Below are 13,929 nucleotides of genomic sequence, written 5' to 3'. Positions count from 1 at the left end.
CCTTCGATACTCATGCCGGCGGACATGCAATGGCTAAGAAATTGTTGAGAGCGGGTTATTATTGGATGACCATGGAATCAGATTGCTTCAAATATGCTCGGAAGTGTCATAAATGCCAGGTTTATGCTGATAAGGTGCATGTGCCGCCAAATCCTCTGAATGTGATGACTTCGCCGTGGTCGTTTGCTATGTGGGGCATTGACATGATTGGAAAGATTGAGCCGACTGCTTCCAATGGGCATCGCTTCATCCTTGTTGCCATCGACTATTTCACCAAGTGGGTCGAAGCAGCGTCGTTCGCAAATGTCACCAGACATGTGGTTGCCCGTTTCATCAAGAAAGAAATCATTTGTCGCTATGGGATTCCCGAAAGAATCATTACTGATAATGGTTCTAATCTCAACAACAAAATGATGAAGAAGTTGTGTCAGAACTTCAACATTCAGCATCACAATTCTTCCCCTTACCGCCCTAAGATGAACGGCGTTGTTGAGGCGGCAAATAAGAACATAAAGAAGATTGTGTAGAAGATGGTCGTCATGCACAGAGATTGGCATGAGATGCTACCCTTCGCCTTGCATGGGTACCGCACTTCAGTACGTACATCGACCGGGGCAACCCCTTACTCCCTGGTGTATGGTATGGAAGCAGTCCTACCTGTTGAAGTGGAGATTCCTTCTCTAAGAGTCTTGTTGGATGTCAAGTTAGACGAAGCCGAATGGATTCGGACAAGGTTCAATAAGTTGAGTCTTATCGAAGAGAAGCGAATGGCAGCCATTTGTCATGGGCAGTTGTATCAGAGTCGGATGAAGAGAGCCTTTGATCAGAAGGTGCATCCTCGTTGTTTTTGAGTCGGAGATTTAATGTTGAAAAGGATCCTTCCTCCTCAGACAGATCACAGGGGCAAGTGGACTCCCAACTATGATGGACCGTATATTGTCATCAAGGTTTTTGATGGTGGGGCCTTAATGCTTGCAACTATGGATGGTGAAAACTTCACTTCCCCTGTGAACTCAGACGCAGTTAAAAAATACTTCGCATAAAATAGACCCGTTGGACAGTAAAAAGAATAGTCCAGGCAAAAATGGGCATCCCGACGAACCAAGAAAATGAAAAGGTTCGGGCAAAAATTAGGGATTAAAAATGAAAAGATCGTACACCCGGTAAGTTGAAAACCTGAAAAGGCAACTTAGGCAAAAATGGGTATCCCGGTGGATTGAAAACCCGAAAAGGGCGATCCAGGCAAAAGTTAGGGATTAAGCGAATGACTGCGTTCTGAGTTAGTTCTGAATCTCATCTCATGTCGATGACTGGAAATTTTCGAAAGGTAGGAAACAGTCCAATCACCTTTTCAGAAGGCTGATCATCTGGAGGATCTTGAAGACGGGCAAGTCATAGCAGAATTGGAACCCAATAGAAATCCATTTCACATTGCCATTAGATTAATTTCTGTTTTTATCTTTTGTGCGATTACCTCTTTCCAGGGATTGCTTCCTGATGTAAAGGCCTATTCAGAGGCCATTCAATCAATAAAATCATGTTATTCAGTATATCTCTGTTTTCATTTTCATTTTACTGTTTTGTTTGCAAAAAATGACGTCCGAATTTTTGATAAACATTGCATCATGACACATAAGGGCTTTACAGGTACATGCTTAATAAACATTTAAAATTGCTGTAAATTTTACGTGCTTTGGATCGTCTATTCAGAACAGATACCCTCGGGGAATTTCCTTAAAATCCCCTGCAGATGATCGTGAATATCTTCCCCAGTGAAGTCGCCAACAGACGAATCCGGTGTCTTATCCCTGCAGAGCTGATCAGAGTGTTGGATTCTTCAATCCCTAGCAGGTTCTCACCACTGTACTTCCCCAAGCGTTTGTTTCAGAACATACACTCCCTAGTAGAGTTGACAGTGCCAGACTATATATCCCCAGCGGAGTTGACAGTGCCAGACTGTATCTTCCCAGCATAAGTGGCTGCTCCTTAGAGTTCGAGGCCAGATCGATAATCCCAATGCCAGATCCATGGTTTCTTTCCTTGAAGCAGAACCTCGGTACCGTATCAGTGTTTGCTTCCCCTGCTGAGTCATCTCTCGCAGATCGTGGTTGCCAGAACCACTATCGCTTTCCCCAACAGCAGGTCTTCAGTGTCGTTCTCTCCCCAGTCTGAATCTCGGCATTTCGTCATTGCTAGAACACCGTGTGGCGGGTCATTTCCCCACATAATTCTTTGCGTTGTGCATCTCCAGCAGCCTTGCCAGGGTCCAGAAGATGGTGATCACTTCCCCAGCAGATCCCCTTGCCTCAGCTTGGCATTCTACCCAGCATTTCGCATCCCTGCATGTAGAATCATATTGCATTGCATCCTTCCAAATCGCGTAGCATTTCCATTTTCATGGAGCATTACGCCATTGAAAAATTCAAACATACGCATGTAAGCATAAAACATTCTCGGTATCCCAAGTGATAAGCAAGAAGTTGTTTCCAGTACTCAGACTGAAGATTGTTCATGACTTACCTTTGTTATCCCCAGCAAGTGTCATTGGCCCATGCGTCGCCTCTATTATCTTTCTCTATTTCTGTCGATGCTGACAGGCATGAAGTTTTTCCGGTATTCAGACCGAAGTGGCATTCAGGCCAATTTTCCGGTATTCAGACCGAAGTGGCATTCAGGCCAATTTTCCGGTATTCAGACCGAAATGGCATTCAGGCCAGTTTCCGATATTCAGATCGAAGTGGCGTTCAGGCCAATTTCCGATATTCAGATCGAAGTGGCGTTCAGGCCAATTTCCGATATTCATATCGAAGTGGCGTTCAGGCCAGTTTTCGGTATTCAGACCGAAGTGGCGTTCAGGCCAGTTTTCCGATGTTCAGATCGAAGAAGTTTCCGACGTTCAGGTCGATGCAACTTGTGGCATTCAGGCCAATTTTCCGATGTTCAGATCGAAGAAGTTTCCGACGTTCAGGTCGATGCAACTTGTGGCATTCAGGCCAATTTTCTGATGTTCAGATCGAAGAAGTTTCCGACGTTCAGGTCGACGCAACTTGTGGCATTCAGGCCAGCCTCTCGGTGTTCAGACCGATATTAATAATCTCATATCTCCCGATGTTCAGATCGAAGTCATTTCCAGTATTCAGACTGATGAGCGGCATTCAGGCCATGGTTATTTCTGTGTTACCATTTATTTTGGTATCCAAGTTAACATTCTTTTTCGGTATTCAGACAGACTCTCACCGTACTAGACGGATTCTTCTTTCAAGACCACCTCTTTGCCGATTCTGACAGACATTGTTACTTCACTTCACTTCAGTGCAAATTTTTGGGCTTTTATTGTATTCAATCCCTTGATACCTCGAAAGCACGAAAGTCGCTGCTATCTTCTTTCCAGGTCTCCAGTTGATTGAATAGGGGCAGCTGTAAAATAAAATAAAAAAATGAAAAATAATAATAATAATAATAATAATAATAATAATAAATAAAAATAATAATAAATAAATAAATAAAAGAAAAAATCTCAGACTTGGACCTCTCTCAAAAGCCCACTAAGCTACCAATATTAGGCTATAAATACTAGAGTTTCAGTGAAACAAATATGGATTCTATTCCTATTACCCTGAGGAAAAAGATAGTGAGAGAAGAGCTAACAGAGTTTAGAGCAGCCTCCAAACCCTGAAGGGAACTCAACTGCACAGAATCACCTCTGCCTCACATAAACCTAAAGATTGTTTTGTAAACCTCACGGGTGCAACTCAATTTCAATCAAGCTCTCCAATTAGGTTTGCCCTATATCCATCATCTTTATGCCTTTAATTTGAATGCTCTAAATGTATGAGGTATTATGGGTGAATTTGATACCTTTTGATGCATGTCTTTTTTGTGAATTTTAATGGCATGATTGATGTGGTTACATTTTGATTTGGGGGCAACCCTTGATTACCCTATTTTTTTGTCTCTAACCTGTTTGTTGAGTTTTTGTGAGGGCTCACATGACTTTTGCAGGGATAACTTGCGTGGTTTTCCACTTTATTTGTGGGATACCCCCTGGAGGTTTCATTCCGATTACCTGTACTGACTCACTTTCTTTGATGGTGTTTAGCTTGGAAGGACCCCTGGGTTTCCCATTCCTCTAACTGATGTTACTTCGGATCTTTATCCGCGTGGTACTTTTACATTTTTCCCGCATTTTACTGCTTTCCTAGCTGGAAGACCTCGATAGGAGGCAATGTTTTTGTGTGTTTTTTTTTACAGGTTCCTTCGTCAAGGACTGCCTTTTGCATGAGTTCACCAAACCCTAACCCTTCATTGATTTTTCTTCTCCTAAACACACGTTTACTCCTTCTACTACAGGTGAGTAAGTCTCCAAAGGTCGAGCATCCGGTAGATTGCGTAGTAACGTCGTTCGTCCAAAACCCAATCCATAACCCCGTAGTTAGCCGAACTACGGCTTGCTCTGATTCTCATTCCAGATGAGATAAGTAGGCATAAGACGCGATATCTTAGCGAGCACACATCCCCCCAAACCCATAGGCAAACAGCACAAGATAAACTCACACCATTTAGACAAGAACTACAAAAATGGATCCCGTAGAGTACTACGGATGCGTAGGGGTGCTAATACCTTCCCTTCGCATAACCGACTCCCGAACCCAAGATTTGGTTGCGAGACCCCGTCTTGTCTTTTCCTTTTTCAGGTTTACTTCGAGCGTTTCCTTTCCCTCCTTTGGGACGAATAACGCACGGTGGCGACTCTTCTGTCATTTTCTTTCGCCGGTTGTTTTTTCGCGCACTGTATTTTTCAGGTTGCGACACCATCAAATTTTGACTTCTCTATTTTAACAAAATCCTTCAATAGTTTAGTCTTCAAGAAATATCACATCACGGTTTCTGATAATTTTCTTGTCAACTGGATCCTACAATCTATACTCAAACTCTTTATGACCATAACCTGGAAAGACGTGTTGTTTAGATCTTTTATCAAGCTTGAATCTCCCATCTCTTGGGATGTGAACAAAGTCATGCAACCAAACACTCTCAAGTAACCATAAAAGACATATTTTCATGTCCATACTTTGTTTGGAACATCACCATCAAGTTGAACATAAGGAGAAAGGTTGATCAAGTCCACTGCAGTTGTCAATGTTTCACCCCAAAAGGCTTTTGATAACTTTTCATGAGAGAGCATAAACTTGATTTTGTCATTAATCGTACGATTCATTCTCTCTGCAACTCCATTATGTTGAGGAGTCTTTGGAACAGTCTTCTCAAGCTAGATCTCATGCTCTTTACAATACTCTTCAAATGGACCTCTGTATTCACCACCATTATCAGCTCTAACACACTTCAGTTTCCTTCCTTTTTTCTCTTTCAATACTTGCATGAAAGTGCTTGAAAACACCGAGTACCTTATCTTTAAATTTCAAAACAAAATCTCACATTTTTCTAGAGTGGTTATCAATAAAAGTAACAAAATAAGAGGAACCAGCTAAAGATTTATCATCCATCATACAAACATAAGTGTGAACTAAATCTAAAATATCTGGTCTCCTATGAGGATCATTACTATTAAAGGAAATTGTATGTTGCTTACCAGAAAAATAATGAGTGCATGTTTTTAAAAAAAGTATCTTTCACCTGAAGAAAATTTTTCTTTGCAAAAATGTTAAGTCATTTCTCACTCAGGTGACCACGGCGTGTATGTCATAAATCACTAGATGTGTCTTCAATTGCATTCACTTCCTCCTTGCATAGCTTTACAGACACTCTGTAAAGAGTTGTGGGACTTTGCTCCTTTTGTTGCCACTAATGACCCTTTTGTGATCTTACACATGTCACCACTACCAAAGTAAGTGTGATAACCTTCAATATCCAAGACTTTAAGATATATGAAGTTGAGACGAATATTAGGAACATGTCTCACACTCTTCAATTTAAGCTTGCATCCAACACCAGTTTCAACTCAAACATCTTCCATACCAACAATTTCACAAACTCCCTCATTTCTCATTTTTACCGTTTCAAAATCACCAACGGTATAAGATGAGAACAAATCACGCCTAGAAGTAACATGGTATGAGACACCTGAATCAATAATCCAAATTGAATCTTAACATGCAAGATTTATAGAATTATCATCCTAAACAATATAGACATCACTGTCATGTGCAACTGTTACTACCTTTATAATTTTTCTTCTCATTACCTTCTTTTGTTTACTTGATTATATCATATCATTTGGGAATGCTTTTAAAACAAAAATTTAAGAAAAAGATTAGATATGTCCAACTATTATTTTGGTAATTTTTTGATGAGTTAGATTTTCCTTCCTTCTTATTGTTCTTCCTTTTTTTATTCAATAATTTTTTTTATTTTTAAAAATGAATAAACACCACAACCATAGGTGTTAAAAAATAATCATAACACCTCTATAGAGTAGCTTTAGTAAACAAAATCAGTGGTGTTAAAATCCATTTCATTGAAGAAAATATGAGATATACATTGAAATATGCAACCTACTATACTACATACATCTATTACATTTGTTGAAAGCCAAATCTCCACTTGATGAAAAACAAGAATTACATACAAACAATAGCAATAGCCAAGATCATTGAGAATTGAAGTTAGGACCACAAAGCCTTCACAATTGTTTGTTGAAGACAGAGATCCTTAGATGGTTCCTTTCACCTTCAAGACAAGGTCAAAACAACACATTCAACTCTCTCATCAATGTCTCATTCGATACAACGCTCTTCCATCAACAAAGCCGACAAAATTGCAGGTCATACGCTGCGATTATAACAATCCAACATGAACATTTCACATTAAGCAGCACCGAGCCAAGTTGCGAGCTCCTTCACAAATTGAATAAGTTTCTCAAACATCTTCTGTTATGTTCTTTGAAGAACGAGATTTAGCTCCATTGAAGATTTGGCCAATAAACCACCCTTCCTGCATCAAAATAATCATAGGCCACATTATACCATAGATTGTAAATACATATCACTCAGCAACACCAAAGACGGCGAGATTATTACCGTATGAGCGTTGGAAGAGTTGTTTGAACTTTTTGCAGTTCCATAAAGCACTCATTGCAGCATTCCCTCCTGTCATCAAGATATCATACAATTTAGATTCGTCGACGTGAAAACTAAATAAGACAGAAAGGAAAATCAAGTGAAAACAAGACGCACCTTTGCTCTCGGTGCAGATCAACCCCGACAGAAGGAGGTGCTGAAATGGTTGCCTTAATTGTTGAACCAAAAACTGCCACAAACTTTAACAACATATCTAATGACACCTTTACATGTCTGCAAATCAAGAATAATCGAGTTAATGACTCGTAGACACAAGTCTATATATTTTTTATGATGGCGGCCATCAATATATTTTGAGCTCACGCGTTGACGTAAAAACAGTTCCTACATTAACTCCCGCCATGAAAAATTACCTTTCTGTCTTGCTATCCAGTAAACCTGTGAGCACAGGTAGTAAGGAAGAAAGTAAATCTAATGTAAGAATCTCCATCTTTTCCATAAGGATACTTATAACATCGGCTTGAACCTGCATATTCAATATGAAAACCATTCATTTCTAGTCAGAAAATAGAAACCACTAATATAGAACATAAACAAGTCAACAAATGGCGGTGGCACACGTCGACTTCAAGAGATACTCACGGATTGATCTGGTAGTTTTCTCAATGCACTGATAGCACCTTTGATATCATTGCGTTCCCAAAAATGTCGCACCACCTACAAATACACATTACAATTACTAACCAGTAAGCAATGTTAAATCACAAAATGTTTTTCGATTTCTGTCATTTTTTTCTTTACAAACGAAAAAATGTTAATATTAATGACTAACTAAAATTACCTGTAATTTTGTCAAGCGTGAACGGAGATTACTTAATGTTGCATCGTGAGTTTCCATCAGACCTTCAATTATCGCCATTTCATTTGAAGAGTTTGAATCCCTTTGAGAAACTTGAAGTTCAACTTTCTGAAAAAATTGTACAACAGAATAAACATGACTTAGTTATAAGTACCCGAAAGCAACAATTTGTGAAAATGAGAGAGCATGATTGTGTCTAATCTCTCACATTCTCTCAAACTGATATTTCATTTAACTTAAACGTACAAGCTACAGTGAAAGATGTCGTAAAATTTTACCACTATGTCTGGACGGGAGGATTCGTCGATGTTAGACATTGTGTTAGGAAGGGAGGGAATATTGTTTCTATCTTCATTGCGGAGAATTCTTTCTTTCCTCTCAGCAGATACAATGGGGGTAGATGCATTAGTTTGAACTTCGTTGTGCAGAATTCTTTCTTTCCTCAGAAAAACGGTGGAGTGTGGTGCCTTAGTTTGAACTTCATTGCGGGTAATTCTTTTCCTCTCAAATACTGTGGAGGGGGGTGTATTAGTTTGAACTTCACTACGGGGAATTCTCTCTTTCCTCTCAAATACCGTAGAGGGGTAAGCGTTGGTTTGACCTTCACTACGGGGAATTCTATCTTTTCTCTCAAATACGGTAGAGTAAGATGCATCAGTTTGAGCTTCACTGCGGGAATTTCTTTCTTTCCTCTCAAGTACCTTAGAAGGGGATGCATTAGTTTGAACTTCACTGCGGGGAATTCTCTCTTTCCTCTCAAATACTGTAGTTTGAACTTCACTGCGGGGAAGTCTTTCTTTCCTCTCGAATACTGTAGTGGAGGATGCATCAGTTTGAACTACACTTCGAGGAATTCTTTCTTTCCTCTCAAATACCGTAGAGGGGGATGCATTAGTTTGAACTTCATCATGGGGAATTTTTTCTTTCCTCTCAAATACCATAGAGGGGGATGCATTAGTTTGAACTTCATCGCGGGGAATTTTTTCTTTCCTCTCAAATACCGTAGAGGGGGATGCATTAGTTTGAACTTCATCACGGGGAATTTTTTCCTTCCTCTCAAATATCGATGAGGGGGATTCATTTGTTAGACCATCATCGCGGGGAGTTTTTTCTTTCCTCTCAAATACTGTCGCAGGGTATGCATTAGTTTGAACCTCATCGCGGGGAATTTTTTCTTTCCTCTCAAATACCGTGGAAGGGGACTCATTAGTTTGATCTTCATTGTGGGGAATTATTTCTTTTCTCTCACATACCATGGAAGGGGGTGCACTAGTTTGATCTTCGTTGCATGGAATTATTTCTTTCCTCTCGAACACTGTTGTAGGGTACGTATTAGTTTGATTTTCATTATGAATACTTCTCCCTGCTTCACTTATTGTAGGGAGAGGTAGATTAATTTGATCCTCATTGCCTTGAACACTTTCTCTTCTTTCGAATCTCTCGACCAGAGAACGGGTCCTTCCTCTTACAACAGCAACTGCAATAATAGAATATTAAAACTTTCACTTTTCAGTGGCTCTAAACATTTCTAAACTACATATATTAAAAATCACAAACCTCCATTGACATATTTAACTGGTGTAATTTCTTCGTTGCCTGTAGAGGACTCAACACCTGAAACAAATCCGAAAATTACATAAAAGAGATTAAGAGAATAGGATAAGGAAATATAATATGTGATGACACGGAAAACTTACGTTTTGTCAGGTTAAAGAAATTGTATGGAGACACAGTTTTGTCGGACTTGTCTGTGACATTCTTGATAGGATGTTTATCTTCACAAGATTCTTTGGCTTCATTCTGAGATCCAATACCACTTTGAAACTTTGGAATTTCCGCACTGTCTAATTTACTTGCGGTATCTGAAAACTTATCAACATCGAATCTGCCCGTGGAAGCTCTCCGGGCATGAGCTGGTTTAAGTAACATCCCGGGCTTTGTCTTTGAAAAAGTGATTGTTTCTTTTACAGGTTTTGTCGAGTCCTTAGCATCAGGAATGTCTCGCACTACAATATTTTGCATAATGAGAGTTTCTATAGTCGCTTGTTCATTTGATTTTACATGAACTTTTGTCGCAGGATTCTGCTTCGCCGTTTCCAAGTCATACATTTCCTTGGATTCCTCTGCGAGGTCTACTTTTACAGAATTAAAAGATGCTGATTTTGATAAAGCAACGGGCTTCCCACCAGAAGCTTTATAACATAAAAAAAAATGGCATTTTATTAGATTCATAATCACGAAATAATCAGAATAAATTTCAAATTGGCATATAATTAACACCGTAACTAATTAACACAGAACTTCAAATTTCAAAGAGAAACGGAGGAAAGACAAAAATAAGTTGCTTACAGTCGATATATATATTCTTTATCTCTTTCGACTCATCAGGAGACATGCTGCGAAAACCAGAAGTTGGTCCTATATCAACCTCTACTTTTTCAAGTTTACTTCCCTTAAGAATATGTTTATGCTTTGCGCCTTCATCTTTCTTGAGATCCAAGTCATCCCCGTACGGCTCAATAAGCTGACACAGAAACAATCTTCGTTACATAATAATATGAGTGCCAAATATACAAACTAAATTTATATTTATAGAAGAAAGATTGTGTTTTAAGTTAAAAACGAAAAAATGAGAACTGATCTAAATGATAGTGGGTCTTACCGATATATCTGCTACCCAAACTCCAACAGAGTTCCGGTAGTGTGAGCACCCCAAAAGTTTGCCGTCGTGAATGCAGATATCATCAAGTGTTGTCCACCCCATATCAACAGTGTCATGACAAATAACAGGCTCCCATGAAAACACCTGCAATATATATGAGCTTTGCAAAATGACCCATCTTTATCTTTATTCTGATACATGTGATGCATTATTATTCTATAGTATAAATATAATCAAAATTTCGCGACAAATTTTTACCCTCAAACCATCTTCATGTCCACTAAACAGTGTCCTTCCATCAGGATGAAAAGCTATCGAGCGTACTCCTGTGTCCTAAAAAAAGTAACAATATGTACTTCAGATAAGTTTCCTTCAAGCATATGAAGAAAGATTCATCCGGCTAAAAATACCTCACGTCTAGCAGATCCAATGAGTTCAAAGGTTTCTAAATCCCAGAATTTCACTGTTTTATCTGCTGAACCTGTAAAACAGTATATGAACTTCAATAACTGTTTTTCAATAACTTCATAGTTTGTTTTTCAATAACTTAATAGTTATACATGTATACAAATTATGTTTGTAGAATTTTTGGAGATAGAGAAGGCTCAGATATTAAAAAAGCAACATATTGAGATTGTCAATTTTTTCCGCAATCTCAATCATGTTTATCCTCATGCTCTTGATTTTTCTATCAATACAAATTACACATACATAGCTATTTCTATTCTAGGCAAGATTTAGTTAAGGATTTGCTAATGAATTAGGATGTGAAAGATATACCCGACCTAGATGAAGTTAGAGTTAGAATTAATGTAGGTGAACTCTAAACCTCGGAAAATTTAAATTTCATTTATTTTTGCTGTTTGAATTTATACTTACTATTCTTGTCTAACTGGGTTAGGAAAATCTTTCAATACATAAGTTCTAACTCTACTTAATGACTTGAATTCTATATCGTATTCGAAAGTCACTAAATCACCTGTAGCCAGAAGAAACTCGAGCGGATGGAAATCTAAGGACGTAATGTGTCCGTCATGGAAATTGAAGTCATGCAAGAGCTTTCCAGCAGTTAGATCCCAAACCTGTAAATTGGCCATAAGGTCACATATAGCTTATAGATACAAAAGTTGCAACAAAAATAAAATCTATTGCAATGTGTACTACGGCGAATTTCTAAATGTATGAATCATTTTACCTTCACAACATTATCAAATCCGCCAGAGACTACCCATCGGCCATCCGGAGTGAATTTGATAGTATTGATGCCTTGGCTATGACCCTTGTATGTATGAATGCATCCTTTTTTGCGATTATCCCAAATCTTTAGATTAGTATCCATGGATCCAGACGCAAAAAACTCGCCAAACGGATGAAACTCAACAGATGTACAATTGGATCTGTGCCCGGCAACAGTGCGAACCACTATACTTCAAGAACAGTGACAAAAATATTAAATCATATTAACAAATTTTGAAACTTAAAACTTCGAATCATACTTATGGATTCTCCTACAAGGTTATGCATGCAATGTAGATCATCATGGAGTCATGGACTCATTAAAGACTTAACTTACTCTTTGATTCTTCCAAATCCCAAAGCCTTATCACACCCGATGACGAACCGGCAAGAACCAACACTTCTCCCGAATCAAATGCAACGGATTCAACCGGACTAGTATGACCAGACAGGCTCTGCGTATAATTACAATAAGTCAGCATTGTTATGCCGCACACTCAAAATGCTCGAAACACAAAGGCAGCAATAGCACTCACCGATACAGAGGTTGGTTTGCCAATAGTCCATAGATTGACTTTGTGATCATCCCCTCCTGTTATGAATAGACGACACCCCTTCTTTCCGATCCTTAAACAATTGACATTGCTTGAATGAGCCACAAATTCCTCTAAAGTCGATTGGCTCAGGAAATCACATTATCAACAAATTCACTCAACAAGTTACAAAATCAGATAAACATAAAAATCAAAGATTCAAGACCTTCAACAAATTGAAAATCACCAGAAATCCAGAAATCAAATGCAACAACACCATGAAAGCTCCCATTCACTTCTGTAACAATTTCATACTAAAATACAGATAATTAATCATCAAAAACAAATAAAAAACTAAACTTTTCACAGCAACTTCTAAAATCAGAAAACCAAAAGGTCCAAAATGAACAACCAATAAAGAAACACCTAACCTAGATTTCATTAGAACCACCTAAAATTTTCATCTTTTGCAAAAAAATAAAAAGTTGAACCAGTTCCAGATAAACAATTTCAACAATCACAACACCTTTATTTATTTATAAAAAAATAAATAAAAATAAAGGATACGTATTTTGTAACCACGTTTTGCCATTTTTAGTTGGGCACCTCTGAAACCAGCTTCTTGAGCCGAAAAGAAAAAACTTTCTGAAAAAAAGAACCAATTGATGACTTGGGTCGACTTCAAAAATGACTCCTGCTGCTTCTACTTCTGCTTCTTCCAAACGTACGATTCAAAAGCAGATTATTAGGTAGATGAAAAATGAAAAATGAAATCTTTTGCAGAAGTTAGGAATTGGGTTGTTTATGTGAGAGAGGGAAATGGTCTGAAAATAATATAAAAAGGGGAATAAATCAGATTCAACTCTAGGAACAACTATGATGAACTCAGGAAAAGAATAGAATTATTTCTCTTTCCTTTTTATTTTTCCAATGCTAATAATTTTATTTTGTTTCTTTTCTCTCTCATAAATAAATATACTACCTTTTTTCTCTGTGTTTTTCTTTTTATTTTAATTTTTATCTATTTTAATTTTTAACATAAAATTATTTATATTTAAAGTAACCAAACGTGTAAAAAACTATCTGAAAGGTGAAGTGTGAATAAGGTGGAACCAAACATAGTTGTAATAAATGTCTCTTTCAAACTTTCAAAGTGATATCACTAACTAACGTTAAGAAAAGAATAACTTAGAAAAAATATGTATAATGGTTTTTAAATCATATTTATGATTGTGTTTTAAAATTGATTTAATTTATATAAGTCAGTGCTTTTTACAAGGTAGAGGATCAAAGGACATAGATCATGATTTTTAGTAAATTGTGATTATATTGTCACTAAATCATGTTTATTATGATTTTCATTTTAGAAATTCTAACTAATTAAGGTGTTTGACACTCAAGTGACTTTACAAAAAATTTCATATATTTAAATTATTTAAATTTGACTGAATATATAAAAAAAAGTAGTCAATAAAAATGTTTTACATGTGTATTAAGAAGTTAGAATGTAATGTTGATGGAAAAATCATGCATGTTAAATTTGAAGATCATTTCAGAAAGTATAAGTGGGTAAGATTAGGTCTAAGTTAACTAAAATATTTA

The 13,929-nt window shown here is 37.6% G+C and overlaps 1 protein-coding gene across 1 annotated transcript; it reads right to left on the bottom strand.

Moving 5' to 3' along the window:
- Positions 1-6,455: 6,455 nt before the first annotated feature.
- LOC127082588 (katanin p80 WD40 repeat-containing subunit B1 homolog KTN80.1) lies at positions 6,456-13,267 on the bottom strand. Its single transcript, XM_051022821.1, has 18 exons — positions 12,895-13,267; positions 12,331-12,461; positions 12,132-12,249; positions 11,754-11,980; positions 11,538-11,640; positions 10,969-11,039; positions 10,817-10,891; positions 10,559-10,702; positions 10,246-10,420; positions 9,594-10,088; positions 9,454-9,510; positions 8,175-9,373; positions 7,879-8,004; positions 7,680-7,754; positions 7,451-7,563; positions 7,194-7,310; positions 7,038-7,106; positions 6,456-6,951 (listed from the first exon to the last, which is right to left on the bottom strand). The coding sequence occupies exons 1-18, from the start codon at positions 12,917-12,919 to the stop codon at positions 6,891-6,893; spliced, it is 3,381 nt and encodes a 1,126-aa protein (XP_050878778.1). The 5' UTR covers positions 12,920-13,267; the 3' UTR covers positions 6,456-6,890.
- Between the last annotated feature and the right edge of the window lie 662 nt (positions 13,268-13,929).

This window comes from Lathyrus oleraceus, chromosome 1 (genome assembly GCF_024323335.1).
Source record: "Lathyrus oleraceus cultivar Zhongwan6 chromosome 1, CAAS_Psat_ZW6_1.0, whole genome shotgun sequence".
NCBI lineage: Eukaryota > Viridiplantae > Streptophyta > Magnoliopsida > Fabales > Fabaceae > Lathyrus > Lathyrus oleraceus.
Note: the sequence above shows the minus strand (reverse complement) of the source record. Positions and strands in the feature narration are given on the sequence as shown.

Bases quoted from the DNA above. Each gene is read 5' to 3' on its own strand.
- LOC127082588 (XM_051022821.1), bottom strand. From the start codon at position 12,919: ATGGCAAAACGTGGTTACAAAATAC. The intron at 12,250-12,330 runs GTGAGTGCTATT...AATTATACGCAG, and splicing joins GCAAACCAACCTCTGTATCG to AGCCTGTCTGGTCATACTAG. The intron at 10,089-10,245 runs GTAAGCAACTTA...TATGTTATAAAG, and splicing joins AAAGAATATATATATCGACT to CTTCTGGTGGGAAGCCCGTT.